Here is a 21,336-nt window from a genome sequence, read left to right on the forward strand (position 1 = left end):
AACACCAGTACTGTCTTCTCAAATATGAGCCAAGAGGTGTGTCTCAGGCAGTTTTGGCAAGATGTTCTCCCTACACTTCTAGAAGTTTGCAAGGCAAGTTTACAGAAATTGCTCCTCCCTATTTCCAAATAAAGATAATGTAATAGATCTATAGAATATTAGAATAGTCTTCTGGCCAGCAGAGGACTTGAGGGAAATAATCAGAATCCACATGTTCTTTCCTTTTATGGAAGAAATAAAATGTACAAAGAATGTCCTCATGGAATCCACTACACTGGGCTGGCATGACATGGCTGAAATCTTAGAGTTGTGGTTTCCAATTTCAGCATGCTTGGGGCAATTTCTTTTTGGCATTTTTCTGGTGAACAGGATATGTGATGCCATTCATTTAGCCTGTTATCGAAAACTATTTCAAGACCAACAGCTCCTTCTAGAACACAGCATTTTAGCAGAATAGAGCAATGTTTCCCTAAGTAATGGTAATATTTCACAGAAGAGTGTTAGTTTTCTGGGGTAGTGGGTGTCATTAAAAAACAAAGATAGGTAGATAGAAAGATAGGTAGGTAGGTAGATTAGATTGAATTGGATTAGATTTGATGAGATAGATTGGTTTCGTGTTCAGGGTAACACAAGGTTAAGCAAGTAGGTTTTTTGGTTGAAGGTCTTCTCAGAACTTCCAGCATGCCAATATGTCTTGTAGACCTCTAAGTGGCATGGACAGAGATCGGGGTACAGGTTTCTTACACATATTTGTTTAAGAAACCTGCTTTTCTCCCCTAGAATATTTTGTGGAACTTTTGCCTCATGAAACACAATTTCAGAAATAATTTATACGCGATAACTGTATGGAATGTTTTTTCTTGTTAGAATTTTCAGTTTAATTAAGGGCATTTTTTTTTACAATGCATGGAAAACTAGATATGATATCAAGAGAAAAAAACATTCTTGGCTACTTAGAATGGTGTATTATTTTTAATTGTGTTTTGTATTATCAGTATTACTGTTCACTGTAGGGTATTTGTTATGTCCAGTGCTAATATGCGATGGCTTGGTAAAATTAATTTATCCTAGGATTTATATTATGAGATTAATAAACTGTGAGTTGTAGAGCATCTTGGAATTGCTTTAATTGACATTAAAATATTTGTTTTGAGAAACATATTTTTAATCTTGGTTTTACATAGCTAAGGACATATACTATATTATAAATAATGTGATGGTTTATTCTTCCAAACTTTTCTGAATGTGGAGTACCCATTGAGTAATAATTCAAATCACAAATGAATTTGTAAAAATTGACATGAGTAGAATTGCAGAATTCAAAGATGATGATGATGATTTTTGAAACTGACGTTTCTAGAATTGTTAAATGATATATCAACTTGTGTTAACTGCAACTTCTCATGTTTAATGATGTTTACAATGAATACAATACCATACTCACCAGTATGAGACTAATAGTCACAGTTAACTCAGAATAGATTCTTTGAAGTGGCTCAAAGGGCTTTTCATAATAAATAGCCTCTAATCAGCTAATATAAAGTGGGTATTTTTTAGGATGTGAAAAGTACTGGTATATCTCATAAAACATATAATTTAGGAGCTTGAATGGTCCAGATTTACTACCCCAAGTCAGAAAGAAGTCTGACATTCCATTGAAAGCTTTATTTAGACAGAGTCAAGGAATCACTGTGATAACAGGCTTTGGACTGTGCTATCTTAAGTGTTAGAGCTGGATAGTTTTCCCAGAATCTCTTAAGTCCTTTTTATGCTCTTTTATGAATGAATAGAATTAGTAAAAAATGAATAAATTTTCTCTTTTGGATTTCTTAACCAGTGGAAAAAGTGTTGACTTTAAAAGTTCATAAAATCTAATTTGCCTAAGAATATGTTATTTCCACTTGTGAGGCCAGCCCTGGTAGACTTCTGGGATTCTGTTCTGCTCACTGGCACACCACTGAGATAAGGAGTGAAGTGTGAGCTAAATAGGGCTGAGGCATGCATGGTTAAGGGCATTCCTACCAGAGCACCAGAGACATCAGTATCTCAAGGGCACTGGTATGCGAAAGGATGCCATATGAGTAAATTTTTAAAAAATATAAGTATTTTAAATGGTAAAAATGAGGGTCCCTGTAACCGAGGATGTAAAAGATGAAGCTGAAGAAGTAAAAACAGGGGAAGAAGAGAATGAAGAAGACCAGGTGAGTGAGAAAACATGTACTCACGACCAACGTTTTTTCCTCTAAATTGATGATGAGAAAAATGTTTCCTTTTTTTTTTTTCCCCAATAGGTCTTCTATAAGCCTGTTATTGAAGACCTAAGCATGGAATTGGCCAGAAAATGCACGGAACTCATTAGTAATGTAAGTGGCTAGAGTAATTTCTCTCTTACTTTGCATTGCACCTGTGGAATTATGTAGCAGAGGCACAGAGCTGTGGGGGAAACCCTGAAATCACCATTTAAAACACAGTCACTTTCCAGATCATAGAACAAAGTCCTGAAATTTTCAGTGGTTTCCCCAAGGTCACCTATCCGGAGAATTTCTGGTAGAGCAAGTTTCCTCATTCTTAATCCAGAATCCTGTCCCTTATGAGTATTGCTGTCACTCTAGTATGAAATCATAAGGTATTGAATTGCAGTATGTATTCCATTTGAGAACCTCCAAAGACTTTATAATGAATAAAATGATGTAATTTGTCTTGAGAGGACCTCTATCTAAATGAGTAGTCATTTTTAACATTTTGGGGCCTTCTGAAGAATCTAATTAATGCACCTGTCTTCAGAAGAGGAAAATGCATATATGTATGTATGAGATACGTATTTTATATATATATATATATATATATATATATAAAATTTATTTACAATTTAGGATTTATGGATTACTGAACTGCTTGCTAAGAACCCTGATCTACATAAGGATATTAGTGCAAAGGGCATTTTCTTTGTGACATTTTTTAGTAACTGGGATCAGTTGTATTACTTTTCAAGGGGATCCCAGAATTATAGAATGATTGAACATATTATTTTATGATAAATATGTAAGCTAGAATTCAAGAAGTACAAGGAAAAATGTTGCTTACTAGGGATAATAATTTAGTTCATCGCCATAACAGTTCTAAGAGAATTAGTGGTTCAGAGGAAGGGTAACTCCTGTAAAGTCAGTATGTGCCTGTGTCTTTATTTAGAGAGATGAGCACAATGCTGGTTGTTGATAATGAGCAAAGTGATTGGAATGTTTTACAAATGTTTGTTTTCAAAGGAAGTCAGTCCTGGGCAGGAGGGCAGTGGGCTGTCATGTCCTCCAAAGTCAACCTGCCCGGGTTGACTCCACAGTAAACTTGGGAAGGTCATGTAACCTGGCTGGGCTCCATCCCCCAGCTGTAACATTTATAAGAAGATTAAATAATGGTAGTACATCTATAATGCTGAATAAGCTATCTGGAACATTGTGAGTACGCCTTAAATGTTAGCTGTCATTAACTACTCTGTCTGTTACTTACTTTTACCTCCATCCAATCACAGTTTAGATATGGCTGGCTCTTTCTGACAAACCAGAATGCAGCACAAAGGATGGTGGTGGAAATCATACACCTTCCCATATATTTGACATGTGTTGTAATTATGTTTTAAATTAAGTATTTCTTTATGCTGTTACTTAATAGTCATTAGCTACTGTATGTGAAAGTTCTTTGTAAATTGCACTAGTAATGACAATGACAGCAGCAACAATAACAATACTGGCAATGGTTTTTAAGATTTAGTGCCTACTATGTGCATTGGATCGTGCGAAGGAGGCACTATGCATTTTCCCATTTTTGAAGTGAGGAGATGGAGGCACAGAGAGGTTCAGTACCTTACCTGGGTCACACAGTTAAGCAGTGGCAGTAATGTTTAAACACAAATATTACTCTTTACTCTGCCATGTTATCTCTCACTGTAGATTTCCATTAAATGTTGTTCTTTGCTTTATTATTATTTATTATGTAACTATTAGGGGTAGTAATGCCACCAATTGAAACTCTAATTTTCTAACCTCTTCCAGCTTTGATCTGTTTTTGCTGAAGTGCAATTATAGCTGAGCTAACTTGTGTTACATAAACCGTCAGGACTAAAGTGGTAACTGTAGTTAGTAGGTGATTTTCTTGGAGTTGTTTTGGATAAGATTGTTTATCAGTGACTTTAGAACCCATGTGTTGTGAGGGGCAGTGGTCTTTATCATTTTGCAAAAGCTAACACCATATATTTCACACCCATGTAGGTAAAGGTAAACAGATAGGCATACTTTATGTTTATTACAGATGTATGTTCCATGGTAGAATGTATTACTTAGATATTTAGAACATGATTATTGTGGCTTAATTTATATCTTTGTAAACATTCACATTTTGCTTCCAAATAGAATTTTATACTTGCCAAGATATTTATTTGATTTTTAGAGTTTTTTCCTTTTGGAAATGGGGTCTTGTTCTGTTGCCGAGGCTGGAGTTCTGTGGTGTCACCAGAGCTCACTGCAGTCTCAACCTCCTGGGCTCAGTTGATTGTCCAGCCTCAGTCTTCCAAGTAGCTAGGACTATAGGTGTGTGTTTCCATGCATGGCTAATTTTTGTTTTTGTAGAGATAGAGTCTCACTGTGTTGCCTAGGCTGGTCTCAAACTCTTGGCTTCAAGTGATTCTGTTGCCTCATTCTCCCAGAGTGCTGGGAATACAGGTGTGAGCCATCGAGCTGGCCCTGCTTCATTTTTTGTAGATGAGAGGGATGGTTTAATGGACTTTGCTTCATCGTGTGGCCTAATTATTAGTTTTTGGACCTCTTCCAGCCTTCGTATGTCCTTAATGACCAAGATGGAATAATCAGAACTGTGCAGAGTGGTACAGATTTGTACGGTCTAGATCAGGTGTAGAGTAGGATGATGTTTTGCTTAGCTTCTAGCACCCTTTGTGATGCTGTGAAGGATTTCTTAGACTTGGGGACTGCAGAAACCTGTTAGATCAGCTTCATGATCTGTAGACCATCAGAGCCATTTCATTCCTAATTTCTCACCTGTCGCTGATAGCTTAGGACCCATCATCTTTAAATAATAGTTTGAATTATTTCAACCACATAAGGGCTAGATCTAATCTGTAGTTTTCTGACCTCTTGCCTGGCCCTTTGAGAGCTTCTGAAGTTTATCTCAGTTTGCTGTTTCCTTTGCCTAGACAGCTCAGAGTCATCACAGACCTGTAGACACTGCTGTATCATCCCCTTGTCAGACAATTTATAGAAATGTTAAGCAAGATTGGCCTAGGGATCAGCCCTAGGAGGCCTGCACTGCTTAGAATTCTCCATAGAGAGAAGTGTCAATTTTTCAGGTCAAGTGGCTTTACTTTGGGGATCAGTATAAGGGATTTTTCTTTCTTTATGTTTTTCCCCCTACCTAGTTTCTGCTTTGCACTTGCTCTGCTCTCATTACAGGTTTCCCTCTGCACAACTCACTTCCCAATCTTGAAGAACAGCTGATCTTCTGAGGCAGCCTCTATTATTATATAATAATATGTATAATATAATATAATATAATATATAATAATATATAATAAAAGAGGCTTCTATTATATAAATAATATATATTATATAATAGAGGCTTTTCATTATGCTAAGCTTCTTTTATTTTCATATACTTATGAAAGTATATCTGAGAAAATAAGCATTATATTATTATATAACATAATACTTGTTATTTTCTCAGATATACTTTCATATTTAGTCCCGTTAGTCTAATCGAACAATATCTAATAAATTCCTTGAATATGTTAAACCTATCCAATCTCTTGAGCATTCAGAATCATGGATCTAGTAGCCTTCTGACAGGCAGTCATAAAAAAGATTAGGCAAGAAGGAATCTTTTGTAAGTTTCCTATAAATTAGGCAGAAAGAGCCTTCCATAGAGCAGGTAGACCATACCTGCATGCAACCTCTCCGTGTTTGGTTCAAGGCCCTTTAGGGTATTCATCTGCATGGCAGCAGGAAGAATATTTTCCAGGCAAATGAATGTTGTTGTGGGTAAATCCTTTCAATGCCAGAAACATTAAATTCTGTGGTTATCCCTCCAGAGAAAACTTGGATGTTATCAGAGAACCTGGGAACGTGCCCTTACCCATGGCCAGCCCAATTAAATAATGATGGAGACGTAGTTGATTGAATTTAACCTGTATGATTTGACTTGTGAAAAGGCTTTCCAGATACTTTCAGTTAAGAATGCTTGTGAAAGGAATGATCCTCCAACATCTCCATGTCTGTCATCCAGTTTCACCCTTTAGCTAATATCACACTCATTCAAAGAAACTTGACCAGGAGGAAGAATTGACCACACACTAAATTAATCCTAAATGTAATGGAGACGTTGTGGGATTTGTGGGTAAGGTCCAAAGAGAAGGTCAATGTTTGGGACATGTTAATGATCATGAAGTCATCGGTTTTGCCCTTTTTGTTTTTCATTGTGAAAATGAGTTGGATTGTGTACAGATGACTGTAAGAACAGACAAGCTCTAACACAATGACTTAACAAGTAGGTTTTTGTTTCACCAGCCTCACATGTAGAGCCTGGAACTAGGTAGTTCAGTCTGGGTACCATGGGTGTTAGCAGTCTCCCAGATTCCTTTCCTTCTATTCTGTTGTCATTAGTATGGTGGCTTACTCCTTGGCAATGACATCATTGCTGCTGCCTTCCCTGTGATCGAGAAAGAAGAAGATGGAAGACAGAGTGTCAAAGGGTTATGCAGCATCTCTCCCTTTAAACCAAAAGTGCTAGAAGCACTTCTGGGAAGATTTCTACTAAAGTCGGAGAGCTAGGCATGTGGCCTCCCCAGGCCAAACACTGAATAGCATGACCATGCCTGGTTTAGATCAGTTTGTCCTCTGGTGCTGGGACAAGAGCCTGGCTGCTCTCATTAATCCGTTTGGGCTCTGTTAATAGGAGAGAATGGGAGTGGCCAGGCAGTCTCTCCAATAGGGGTTGCCAACTTGAGATTTTAAGATGTAGGCATGGTTGTAGTAAAATGTAGCCATCTATTCAGTGATTTTTATTTTACCTAATATTTGTTTCATTGATCAATATAGTTTTCTTTCAACAATCATTTCCTCTTATTTTGGCATAGGAAGGCTACTAATGTGTAACTAATATTTATATCAATATTCCTTATGTATTTAAAAATTGAAGATCCTTTGCTTATTGTCATTCATATTGGACAATTCATTAGAAATCAGACATGATCGTATGTGACTTCTAACAAATTGTACAATTTCTTTTGAATTGTACAACTGAATTGTATAATTTCTTTTGATTGTATAATTGTAAAGGATCTTAAATTTTAAATATACCTTCAATTAAAATATATAAATATATGTATCTTTTTAATAAAGACCCAAGAACATAATGGAGTCCACAATTAAGACTGAACTATTTGCTTGCCTAACAGAAGTAAATACTTTGCCCTTATCTGGTCTTCCTGTCCTGAACATTCTGCTTGTGTCAGACTTCATCAGAAGGCTGTAGCCACAAGCACATACCGCTGCAGTGAAGAATGTGAATGTGATGGGGAATAGATGGTGGCAAAAGATAAAAATAATGAGTCAAACTTAAGCCTAATGACAGGCTATTTTCTCTCACACTTAATTATATAACAGGGATACTTTTTTTCTCCTTATGATCAAAATAGCCTACTATTTATCATACTGCCATTAACAGTTTAATTACTAGTGGCTGAGGAGGGTGATTTGCAGGAACCTAAAATTATGGCTAATCTCTGAGAAGAAAAAAAAGTAATTTAGTGCTCAGATAAGATAAATATGTTCTCATGTTGATTTCATGAATAAAGCAAATGTTTAATGTGGTAGGCATCTGATATCCGAAAGTCACTGCAGTGAAATACGGCATTTTGAAATAACTTCACTTAATCCATATCTAGTTGTACCCCAGGTCAAGTAATGCCCTCAAATCAGGTTTGCATATGGGAAAATCTCCATGACCCATTAGGATATAACATTATTCGTGTCCTCTAAGAACCAGGTAGTATATGCACTTCAACTTCACATTTGAGTTATAATTAGGGAGAACATATAATTTATCATCTGAAACAGGAACACTTTTTTCAGACTAAGTATGGTCGTGGGTGGATAAACATGAGTATATTACAGAGTGATACAACTTTTAGCAAATTACCTCCATCTTGTCAATGAGTCATAGTTTTGCCTCCCCAGTTTCCAGATTGTGCAGCAATTAGTGTGACGGTGTGATTATATCTTAGGTCCTTGTCCACATTTCCTGACTTCTTTTGGGCTCAATTGTCCACCCAGGTCTCCCCTAAGCATAAAAATTCTGGCCTTTCCCTAAAGGAGAAGGGAGTGACTCATTTGACTTGTGAGTTTCAGAGAAGAGATGAACAGGCTTGGCTAAGCCTCACTGGGCTTTTTCTTGCTGATCTTCAGCAAGAAGGTATTCTGGAATGATCTCCACCACATGGCAAGCTTTCTGGGCAGGTTCAGCTCTTCTCTGCACTGAGGAGGAGGAGGATGGAGAAGCCTATAGGTGCTCATAAATTGGGAGGAATTAATTAGTAAAAGGAAGCCCACAGTGGTGACAATTTAAGCCTCTTCCTCTAATCAAGCATGTCTAGGTAATAATGCTAATAGTGATCCCCATTTAATTTCTGCCTCTATTTCTTAATTGGTTGCATCTGTCATGCTGACTACTTATTTTCTACCTTGAGGTAGGCAGCTATGTTTCTGTTTGGCCAAAGGCTTAAGTGTAGAGGCTTAAAAGCAACAAAACACCAGGACATGTGTGGGAGTGAAATGGCACATGCTTGCTGATTGCATGGGGCAAGCTGGGTAAACAGGACCCATCATCCATAGCCAGCACGCCTGGTGTTGATGCTAAGCTGGACCCTTGCTTATCTAGAGAACCGTCTTTCCTCACTATGTCTCATCACCTTTGCAATCTGTGCTGGATATTTATTTATTTAACTTGGCTTGTTTTGAGGCCCCTTTCACATATGAGTATTTGCTTCAGGAAATGGACTTTATCAACTTAATCTCATTTTAAAAAAAGGTCATTGGAATCCCTGGAATTGTTCTCCCGATTCTCTTTTTATGTAAATCACTCTCTTTTTTAGATCCATTATAAAGAAGAATTTAAAAAGTCCAAGGACAAGTGTACATTTGTGACTGACACTCCTATGCTAAACCATGTAAAAAATATTGGTGCTTTTATTTCTGAGGTAAGGTATCAAAAGCTTACAAACTGGCTTGCTTTTTTTCTTTTTATGTAGATGGAAGTCTGTGCATTACAGAGATGGAGAATAACATTTTCAAAAGCCCTGCTGAATGTTAGTAATAGTTACATAATTAATTCTGTGCACTGTCATTTAACTCATAAAAATTGATACATTTTACTATGTATGGTTAATATATTTTATTGTACATGTCTATATTTTGACTCTAAATTTTTCTTATTTATATACAATTGCTCTTAAAAAGGCATATTTTTATAAGTAGAAAGTACTGGCAAAATAATTCACTTTAGAAGTTTCATTGTTTTGTTTCCTAATAGACATATTAGTGATAAATTATTGAATATCATTTTGGAAATAAATAAGATTTACCAGCTTTCTAAAACGTGATGTCTTTGATAAACTTAAATGAATTTAAACTATCTTGGAGTAGGGTAAAATTCAGTTCAAAAGAGATACTTATGAAACCACAGACTGAGGAATACGCTACATTCATTTTCCAGCTGAAAAATTATGTAGTTTCTTTCAGAGAACATTTAGAGCTGCCGTTTATGTTGCATTGTAAAGCATAATGTTAACGATGATCATTTCTGTGATGAGGCATTACGGTTGTCTGTGAATAGATCACTTAGAAGAGATAAGTTTGAAATGAAAAGGAATGAAACAGTGTTGTAAATGACTGACCTCTAGTGTTTCGTAAATTATGTTGGAAAAAGATCAACTTGATGTTCTTGGGATTATTTCTGCTAATGCAAAACAATTTTGAATGAAATCAGTATATTTGCTTTCATTAAGTACCAGAATCCAAAGAATGTGGTAGCAGAAGGCTTGCACAGGGTCTATGCTCCATAAATCAATACTCAGATCTAGCTCTGAGCAGGAAGAACATCAGGAGCTTGCCTGCAGATGATGGAAGAACACAGTTTGTTTATTTGCCTTAGCTATGTTCCGTTCTCCTGTGCAGATAAATACTTGATGTTCTCAATTATTGATTATGTTTCCTGAAGGAGTTAATTGCAGAGCAAAATATTGGAAGTGAGCAATCTATTGTGTTCCCTTGAACCTAGTTTTCCCAAAAGAAAAGAGGGGTGTTTGTCTTTAGAGTAGTGATTTAGAAGGCTTAAAGACAGTATGGATTAGAGGTGGGTAGGCACATAAACAACAAAAAAGCCCTCCCACCTGCCCCCTCCCCCTGGAGCAGGAGGAGGCTGAGAAGACCTGAATAAAAGAACACTGTCCTTTGTCAAGTTCTAGACAGTAGATTCTAACGACTTGTATTTTCTGGAGGAACTCAAGTTGTTTGCTCAGTCATCCAACATGAGACTGTCAATATACACAAATAGATTTACTTTTAGAAATGTGCTTGCATTTAAATAGAAAAACAGCCGTTATGTCCTTACATGTCTCATTGAAAGCATTCTCTGTGATAAATTGGATTTATTTCTATTTCTTCAGAATACATTTGTCAGCTCCAGTATCTAAAATTAAAATGGTCTACAGATTTTTAAATCAATGCTGTTTCTGAAGAAAATTTCTTCTTTTCTTCTTATATTCGCAGTTAAAAATAACATGGAAATTTATTTATTTTTCCTGTTTTTCTCTCAGGCAAAATACAAAGGCACAATTAAAGCGGACCTGTCTAATTCTCTTTATAAGCGGATGCCAGCCACAATTGACAGTGTTTTTGCAAAAGAAGTTACACGGCTCCAGAGTGAGGTGTGGTTTTTCTAAAGCATTTCGTGATTATGTAGATAAAACATATAACCGGAAAAAAGTTACTTAGCATTTTAATAAAATCTTTTCATTATGGGTGTTAAATACTGAATGATAGTTGAAAGCAACTGATTAATGTGCTGTCCGTAGTTGCTGTTGAAATCGCAGAAAATGAAATGGATATGCAGGTTTACGTCAGTCACATGGTACTGTTTTTTGAGTCCCGTTCAATGCAATTTATAGAGCAAATCTTAATCTCATTTAGACAGTTTACATGGATGAAATTCTCATAGTAAATATTAAAGTATTCTCTAATTTGATATATGATCCCTAAGTGGAGAATATTTGAATAGCTTGTTAAAAGTCACATAAAGGGATAATGGGCCTGGGCACTGTGGCTCAGGCCTGTAATCCCAGTACTTCAGGAGGCTGGTGTGGGCAGATTGCTTGAGCTCAGGAGATCAAGATGAGCCTGGGCAACATGGCAAAAGCCGGTCTCTACTGAAAATACAGAAATTAGCCACGCGGTGGCATGCAGCTGTGGTCCCATCCACTCAGAAGACTGAGGTGGGAGGATCACTTGTGCCTGGCAAGTCGAGGCTGCAGTGAACCAAGATCATGCCACTGCATTCCAGCTGGGCAACAGAGTGAGACTCTGTCTTCAAAAAAAAAAAAAAAAATTATAGTGGTTAAATTCAGGATCACACATCTGTTTCATCAATTAGACAAGTGGTTCCTGAATTTTCTTTTCTGTGGATTGTGTTTTACCTTTAGGATATCTCAGGCTACCAAAAAAAGTCCCCATCAGGTGGAAGTCACTATTTGGTGATTGCAAGTTGCAGAGAAACTTAAGAATTGTCATCATGTAAATTCATTTTGCATCCAGAAGGGTTTAGGAGTAATTTTCTCTTTGTAGCTTATCAACACATAAGGCATTCTTAATCTACTGCGTTTCTTAAAACAGAATTTCTAAGTGGAATGTTTCACCTCTTTCTGGTTCATCGTAATTTTGTGTTTTCTTCACAGCACAATCAAATTTTGGGGGGTTATTTTGTTAATCTGTTCTTTACCTCTCTCAGCTACATGAGAGCAGGGACCTCATCTGTCTTGTTCCTTGCTCTGATCTTGTGCTCGGAAGAGTTCCTAGCGCATAGAGAGTGTTTAGTAAATACTGGTAAAATGGATTTTTGTGTAATTTAAAAATTTTCTTTCTAAGGATATGTTTCCTTTTACATAATTTGTATTCTTCATGTCACATTTTAGGTTAATAATAATAGTAAACACATGGAAGTTGTTCTGTGCATTTCACATGTATTTCTGTCATCCAGTCCTCACAACAACCCAATGAGATGTGCCATTTCAAAGTTGTGGAGACTGAAGCACAGAGAGGTTAAGTCACTTGGCTAAGGTGGCCCAGCCAGTAAATGGCAGCACCAACACGTGAATATGGGGAACAGTCTAGCCCCAGAGTCTAGGTTTTTAACCATACACTATGCCATACTTTTTCTACCATTTCCAACCCTCTTTTTCTTATTTAGCAAGTTTACTTCTTTTCCCTGAATCTCTCTCTCTGTCTCTCTCTCTCTTTCTGAGATGGAGTCTTGCTCTGTCACCCAGGCTGGAGTGCAGTGGCTTGATGACAGCTCACTGCAACCTCCGCCTCCCAGGTTTAAGTGATTCTCCTGCTTCAACACTCCCGAGTAGCTGGCATTACAGGCACGCACTACCACACCCATCTAATTTTTGTATTTTTTTTTTTAGTAGAGACAGAGTCTCACCATGTTGGCCAAGCTGGTCTCGATCTCCTGACCCCAGGCAATCTGCCCACCTCAGCCCCCTAAAGTGCAGGGATTACAGGGGTGAGCCACTGTGCCCCGCCTTTCCCCAGAATCTTTTTACTTTTAAGTAGAGGTTACTTAGATAATTGCATTTTTAAAATTTTAGGTTCTGAGATACATGTGCAGGATGTGCAGATTTGTTACATAGGTAAATGTGTGATTTGCTGCACCTGTTTAATATCAATCCATCTCTTAGGTGTTAAGCCCAGCATGCATTAGCTATTTTTAAATAGTCTGAAAATACATTACTCTTGAAAAATGCTGAGCACAGTTATTCTTTGCAGAACACCTTTAAGTATTTCAGTATTACAAATTTAAATGTCCACTGTGTACCTGTCTTGGCAGAAAAGGAATCTCAGTTATGCGACATGCAGCTTAAAATGTGTGATGTCAAGGTTCTGCATGGGTGACTGTGACTAATATGCCCTTTATTTTTCCTGCCAATATCTGGCCACCTAACCACTTGCTGATAATGTGGGTTACTTTAAAAAGCAGATAATTACAACCCAACACTTGATATGTGACAAGCAACAATTAAGCAATAAATAAAGAAAAGGCAAACAATCTATTACTGCTTTTATACTTCCTTGGAAAGGTAACTTTTCAGATATTTGCATTCTTATTTCTTCGGACACACACAACAGCTCTCAATTTTCTGTAGCGTAAATAGGTCTATAATACACAGATCCATGCAACACGGAACTTAATATGAAAAATAATCCAGGTTGTTTATTTTGGAATCTATCATTTGCTTTGTCAGGATAGGTTACCACTGATGTTGTTAATATGTTATCCTTTGCTAAAATAGACACCACTGGGAAATGTGTATATGCACTCACAATTAGCATTGTTTTTCATTGCTGTAATTAGTCACTGAACTTGTTAATAAAGAAGAACCTGGATTTGAATAAGGTAGCTATTTCAAAGAGTTATAAAACTATCATAACATTTCTTTAGATTTGTGTACATCAGTTTTATTGTTAAAATTGTGATTCTTAGAGTTTATCTAATATCAAGAGGGGCAAGAAAATAGAACTATTTGGTAGTATCTATGATAATTAAACAATTAAACATTTACTGTGTCCAAATAGTATCGGATTTGTGATACCCTAAATTGGAGTTTTGGATGAATTCTGAAAATGAATAACATTCTGGGTTCTAATGAAAAGTCTCTTAAACTTTTCACAAATTATTAAAGTCAATTTGCAAACACTCTCAGATGCTTAAATTCAAACTAGAGTGATAAGGTAAAGTTAGCTAGATTAACACTTACAGAAAATGCCTGAAAGGAAGAAATACCATAAAAAGAGAGAGACGTAGAGTTTTTAGGAGGCCATTTTATTAGCTATCCCCTGTTAACAATTTTATAAGCACAGATCACAAAGAAAGCTTCTGAAAATGAAATGGACCATGCCGTGAGGTGGTGAGATCCTTTATCAGGGCTGTTTCAGGCAAAGGCTAAATAATGCCTTATCATTAGAAGCAATTCAGGCGACTCAGGCATTGGAAGGGCACCTAAATGAGAGTCTGTGTTTCATCCATGGTGGTCACAGGATTCTGTTTCAGAAGTTCAGAGATGTCTATGCCGTGGGAATAAAAGCACGCTTACCTATGTCGTATAAAATGTAAGTTATATTATTATCCCGTTAGTCTTTGTAGCATCCTATGCTATGTTTTTAGACACAATGAATAACCGTCAACTAGAGTTAAGGAGCCAACTAAATCATACTTTTCAGAGGCAAAGCCAGTATGTTAATTTTCATACTTGACCCCTTGGTGGGTAAGCCTTAATTTAGGGATCTGTGAATTTTCTGAAAGTGAGGACAGGGAGAAGCTTCAGGGCATCTGTGAAACCCCCAATTTAAATGCCACGTTTGGCCAAGCACTGTTGCTCATGCCTGCATTTCCAGAACTTTGGGAGGCTAAGGTGGGCAGATCTCTTGAGCCCAGGAGTTGAAGACCAGCCTGGGCAACATAGTGAGACTTTGTCTTTAAAATAAATAAATAAATAAATAAATAAATAAATAAATAAATAAATGCTAATCCTCCCTCCATAATTTAAACATAAATATACATCTATGTACATATAAAATATAAAAATATACTGTAAGATCAATAATATAAAATAAATGTATTTATCACTTATAAAAACATAAAGTGTTTATCACTTATATAAACATAAAGTACCACTATAGCACGTGCACTCCTCTCTCCAGGTTCCTAGTACCATGGCAATCTTAGTTCTCAAAGTATGAAGGAAACAGCATTAAACTAGGGAAATGCTATACAATCATGGCAAATCCTAAGAAATCAAACTTATCAGTAAATTTATTAGCTTGACACAATTTTCCATTAGCTATTTTGAGGAAGAAAATTAATATGATAAATTAAAGCTCAGCTCCCTCCAATTTGATGTAATCTTAATTCTAAAGTGGTACTTAGTAGTGGCTATAAATGAAATGATGTTTTTAATGCTGCAAGTAGAAAATTACATAGCCTTTTTAAGAAAGTGCTTTTTAAAATTGTGCTTGATGACTCATCATTTCTATGATAACCCACAAAATGATCAGCTGCATTGGTTACATTTATAAAGTCACAGATATATGAAAGGAGGTCTAAAGTACAAAATAAACCAGGCAACCATGAAAAAAGAAAATAGGCATATACTAGTTCTTTTCATTTAAGAAGAAGGAGTAAATCTCATAGAAGTTTTTCCTTGGCTTTATAAACTTGGGCACCCATTAAACTCCTCCTTCCCCTACCTCTGAGTTATAACATGGAATGTAATGGAACTGAGATAATGGACTTTCTCTACCTGAATGAAGGTTCTTAAAGAGTTTCCTGCTTACCATAACTGGTGAAAATGTAAAGATACAGTCAGCAGAGGTAGATATCTTGATGGATTATATTGATGGACAGACTGTAGCAAAATGAATTATAACTGGAACAATGTGAGGTGCTGCTTCTGAGTCCTGGTAACCAACCAAATCCATAGGATTGAAGGTAGAAACATGGCTGGGTAGGACTGAATAAGACTTAAAGGCATCAGTTGACAGAAGTCTCAGCACAGCTATCACAAGAAAAATGTTGTGATTTATGGATGTGTTAATAACATTTAGCACATGGTAGGTAATAAGCTGTATTAAATCAAACAGTTCTAATTAAGATTGGTATGACTATGGTGAGCACCTAAGAAAGAGATTGATAAATTGGGATTTGGGCTGAAGAGAGTATGTAGGGTGTTCACGAGTTCAGCACTGTAATCCATACTGCAAGTCTGGAGGAACAGAAGTCATTGACAGCTGTCCTCCCACACTGGAAGTTCTGTCTCCAGCCTTATGAGCTAGGCTCTTTTCATATGGCCATATAGATGCAGCTATGAGGAGACAGACAGTTTTCAGTAAAGAAAAGGACTTTTAATCTGAACTTTCAAAATTTAGAGACTGTGGTGCCCCAGATGGAGTTCTCTTTCAGTAGAAGTTTTTGAAAAACTAGTTGGGGGTTCAAAGAGGGGATTTAAACTTTGATAGTTATACTAGATGACATTTTTTTTTTGATAATGAAATTCAGTGACTTTAGTGGTAAAAATCAGACTTACAATGATCACATTAATCCTTTAGATAGGTGTATTATCATTCTGTTTATAAAAGCCAGTGAAGAGTTTAAGCTCATGACAACGTTTGGTAAACTCGTTTATTCATCTGTCCGTTTATTGCATTTCTATGCCGTCATTCACTATGATAGGCACAGGATATTAAAAGATGTGTGCGATAGACATGCACTCAGGAGCTTATATTGGTAAAAACGTCCTTCTTAAGTTTAATTATATATATATTTTTTCATTGAAAACTAGATCTTGTTTTATTCTTGGGGAAGCCTGTTCTAGTTTTTTTTCTTTTGTTCTTTTTCTTTTTATTTTTTTTTTGGCAGAATCTTGCTCTGTCACCTAAGCTGGAATTGCAGTGCCTCATTGCAACCTCGACCTGCCGGGCTCAGGCAGTCCTCCTGCCTCAGCCTCCCATGTAGCTAGGACAACAGACACATACCACCATACCCGGTTAATTTTTGAATATTTTGTAGAGATGGGGGCTTCACTCTGTCATGAGCAAGTGTCTCTCCTTGACTTCCCTAATTACAAGCATGAGCCACTGAGCCTAGCCTACTTTTTCTTTCTTAAGTTGCCATTTTTCTCACGTCAAGTAATTCCAACTCCATTTAACATCCTTTTAGTTTTAAACTTTATATATTTTTAAATTAATTTTGCCTTCTGTCCTTCATTTGTTATCGTTTCATTCTCATTCTTTCAGTTCTTCATTCATTTATTTATTCATTCACTGAACAAATATTTTGTGCCAGGCACTACTCTGGGTTCTCAGGATTTAGCGAATGTGACAGTTGTATTTAGTAAGGGAAGACAGATAAGTAATTATACATAAACTAAACAAAGTAATTAAACATTATGAAGGAAATAAATAGGTTAATACCAGTGGAGACCAAGGGGATAAGTTGGTTGCTGTCGTTAGGTTCTTCTTTAATTTCCAACTTTGTGGTTGAGTTTGGTTACGTGTGCTTCTGAGATACCTTTCTTATGTCCCCTCTCCATCCTAGTATGGAGGAAATTCAACATGGTGGTAATGGCTGGCATTAGCCATTTCCCTAATGGAGGCCAAGACTTGATATATCTGAGAATTTTACCTGCATGCTATGTTTTCTCCCAAAGGGTTGTGCATTTAATGAGGCTTAAATTATCTTATCGCTGTGTCTACATAAAATCAGACCCAATCATTTGAAAACAAACAGTTTACTTTTAACTATCCTGTAATTATCCCCTACTTAGTTGTTTTTCCCAAGATTTAAATCTCTGACATCCATAACCCAGAAAGCTCTTGATACAGTTGATTTCCTAAAACTACAAACTGAGGTTTAAGCTAGATGAATAAAAGGGAAAATTTCATCTTTGGTCAAGGACATTTTGAAATAAACAACAAAGACTTAGAATTAGGAATCTAAACAGAAGCACAAAGATGAATGCATTATAGATATTATCTTGTTACAGAGATTTAGGTGAATGTAACTATCACTGGTGGTTTTAAAATATATAAAGTCTTAGCAAAACACTGAAATTTAGCAGGCAGGAATTTATATACCTCTAAATGGAACTAACAATAATTTGTGTTTTTCAGGTGGCCTATAAGCAGAAACATGATGCCGCTAAAGGATTCTCAGATTATGCCCACATGAAGGAGCCCCCTGAGGTTAAACATGCCATGGAGGTCAATAAACACCAGAGTAATGTAAGGAAGCGCATTTCTCAGGATTTTCTAGAGAGTTGTAGTTAAGTCATATCAGGGCTTATGATTATTTTGCTGAAGTTTAAATATTACAACAGCCCTATTCAAACAGGACTTTAATATTTCTTATCAGTGAGAGATACATCTGAATTATTCTATCCACAGTCATTAACACCTTGCCAAATCGCTTTATGTTGTCAGATACTTCCAGGCCTTGGAATTTTGCTTTGTACAAGACAAATATAGATCCTTCAGACATACTGGGTTATCAAACATTTCTGGAGCTTCCTTGACTTGATGCTGAAGCTCATGGTTTCTAAATCTAGAATTACAGAAGAACTGGAAGAAAGGGCATCAGGTATCAGTGGCCCACAGAAGGATCACTCACAAACACCAGCTAGATTGTACCCACGACTGTTTCTTTTAGGATGTTTGTAGGAGCAAATGGTTCAACCTAAGACCCATGGAGAATATGACAGCAATAGATGCCTAAGGGCTGACAAGAGGGAGGAAGTCAGTCAGTAGAAAATAAGTTTCTTCTTTGGTAAAAGTTACCAGGTGCATCAAGGTTTGCATGCATTTGCTCTATTACCACCACAATCCTGGTAGCATAGAAGAGTAATTTCTTCCCAGAATTGTAGGGAAAGCTTTTTTATCTCCTCATCTTGACTTCTCTTCTCTCCAAAAGGAATGTGTGAACTGTTGGTCAGGTTCTTTATACATTAAAATCAGTTAAGATAAACTGCCTTTCTTTTTTGGGTCAAGAACCTCCCTTTCTTGGCTAAGTACTGAAGTACAGTTGTCATCTCACAGAGAGTCTGTTCCGCCACTTAGTCCCTTTATGGAATGGTGCTTTGCTGACCATTGCCCCCACAGCCCCACTGTGCAGAGAGTTTTACGCAGAATAGCAACTGTTTGATATTATATTGCAGTAAGCCAATGTTTAAGTAAAAAGTAGAATGAGGTTTTACATTTCAACCCAAATATGCAAACATATGCCAATACCTGAGCACTTTTCTAAGATGCTTTAAGATTGCTAGGAGATGAAGAAGGTAAGTGTCCGTAATTATTTTAGGGGTTATTTTAAGGGGGTGCTTTACAAGAACTGTTTGCTTACAGAATGACTGCAATAATCATAATAACTACCAGCTACTGAGCACAGCCATGCACCAGGAATTATGCCAAGACTTTGATCATTTCTGATTCTCATGAAAACCCTGTACTGATTCCTATTTTGTAGATGAGGAAAATGAGACTAAGAAATCAAAGTCCTGAGTCTCCTCTTTCAGTTCCACCTTGCTGTCTCCACCTTAAAGGTCACTGTTGATTAGTCAAGGTTTTAGATACAGTTTTAAAAAATGGGGAGCAAAATAGGTTATCTTCGGATTGCAAATGCATTGCAGGAGAGAATAACGGAGAAACCCTGAATTTGCAGTGTTTATATAACGCTGAAGAGACTTTAAATTCACACAAAAGGCTATGGGTTACAAGGTGGTCTGGTGGTCTGGGGTGAGGGCTGCTCTTACAGATCCCCGGGAGGCTCTTTTCAACTCTATAATTCAATGAAATTCAAATACGGAAGTTCCTTATCATAGAACTGGGCTTATTATTTTAACTCTGCCTTTTCTTCTAAAAGGTCTTTGATTGAGGGATTGAGGGAATAGAGTATAAAGCCCTTTTCTCCTTCATTCAATACTGTGTACTTATGGGAGAAAGCTGTGTTTACTTACACTCCTCTGCCGACTCGACTCAACCTTTGCATGCAAAGTTTGTACATGTAATAGGATTTAGAAAGTGTTTAAGACTATTTACTCAGATTTAAAGTGAGAATGATATTTGTATTCTACCTGTGAAGTAGTTGATATTCCTCTGGAGTCAAGCCACTTTGAATAATACATTTGTTGTCCCTACAATATGAAATTTAAACATAGGTCTTGAAAGCCACAAGGAAAACTAGGTAAGTACATCTCCTGGTTCAGTGGGTGGATCTATGGAATCTTAACAAAAGACAGTCTCCTATAAATCTGTCTCTGTAAAAGTTCAGCCCAATGAAACTCATTGCAGAGAATTTACTAGTAGAATTATCCTTTCATAATGTGGACTGTCACTTTGCACTACGGCTGTAAATGACTTCATTTAATTTAAAATAAAAGCGTGTCATACATGGATCTGATTCACCTAAAAATCATGGAAGTCAACATCTTTGCCTTTTTTATGTTTCCACTAAAATCCAGTCAGATTTTTAATATCTTTTAGAGAACCAAGTTTTATTTGTCTTGTACCTTTAGAAATGTGAGTAAGTAGAAGAAAGTGAGGGAGAGGACTCATGTGACTGTCCAGATAAATTCCCACCTCTGACTAATGGAGTTTCCAGGGGAAGAGTATCCTGGAGGCAGTAGTCTTTTATGCCACCCCACAATTAAATGATCTCTAAACAGTAAAAGAAATATATTTCTTAGAATATCCTTCATTGTAATGAAGTGGCATCACTGTCTGGGGTTATATCTGAGTTTCATTGTCTTATGGCAAGAAAAGGACACGGACACACACAAGGAGTGAGTTTAGGAGTGGAGGTTTACTAGGCAAAAGAAAGAGAAAGGAGAACAGCTCTCTTGAGACCTCGAGAGAGAGAGGTGCACCCAAATGGGACTTGTGCCTTGTGGCAGAGTGCACCAGATTTTATAGACAGGCTTGAGGATCAGGTGTCTGATTTACATAGGGCCCACAGATTGGTTGGACCAGGTATGATATTTACATAGCCTGCAGGGAAGCTGGTTGCCCCACCCTAATCATGTTATGCAAATGGAGTATTTGCCTGGAGGTTTTTATGTGGTCTGCTCCCTACTGTACACATGGTTGGAAAGAAAAAGGGAAGATGGAGCCACCATTTTGAACATGGCTACTCCCAGGTAGCCTTTTTCTATTGGCACAACTGCCAACATTGACGCGTGCAAGCTTCCAGGGCACTTGTGTATGTCTGCAGCTCGATTTCACAGGCTGCTCTTTGTTAGGAAAGCAAATGACTTTGGGGCTGCTTTTCATTGAATGGAAAATCTTACCAAGGACTTCTTTACCCTCACTATCTGTCTAAATTGTTTCTTCTTAACTCCTGTATCAGTAGCATATACTAGAAAAGGAATTTGGAGTCAGACATTGGCTAAAATGCTTCTTGGCCACTCGTTGCTTGGATGACCCTGGAGAAGATACTTAATATCTCTACATCTCA

At 36.9% G+C, this 21,336-nt stretch overlaps 1 protein-coding gene across 14 annotated transcripts in view; it reads left to right on the forward strand.

The window, feature by feature from the left end:
- Positions 1-21,336, forward strand: part of NEBL (nebulette) — a 380,100-nt gene that overhangs the window by 263,526 nt on the left and 95,238 nt on the right. For 4 of the 14 annotated variants that reach the window (XM_074404954.1, XM_074404955.1, XM_074404956.1 and 1 more), the window contains exons 1-5: positions 1-2,201; positions 2,292-2,363; positions 9,152-9,256; positions 10,874-10,984; positions 18,003-18,113. The exons of 2 other annotated variants lie outside the window; for them this stretch is intronic. In XM_074404954.1, coding sequence (XP_074261055.1) covers positions 2,112-2,201; positions 2,292-2,363; positions 9,152-9,256; positions 10,874-10,984; positions 18,003-18,113 — 489 coding nt within the window. In that variant the 5' untranslated portion in view covers positions 1-2,111. The remainder of the gene's footprint in view (positions 2,202-2,291; positions 2,364-9,151; positions 9,257-10,873; positions 10,985-18,002; positions 18,114-21,336) is intronic. 8 more of the 14 variants (XM_074404950.1, XM_074404951.1, XM_074404949.1 and 5 more) reach the window with 4 other exon arrangements.

Source organism: Saimiri boliviensis, chromosome 8 (genome assembly GCF_048565385.1).
Source record: "Saimiri boliviensis isolate mSaiBol1 chromosome 8, mSaiBol1.pri, whole genome shotgun sequence".
In the NCBI taxonomy this organism is placed as follows: domain Eukaryota; kingdom Metazoa; phylum Chordata; class Mammalia; order Primates; family Cebidae; genus Saimiri; species Saimiri boliviensis.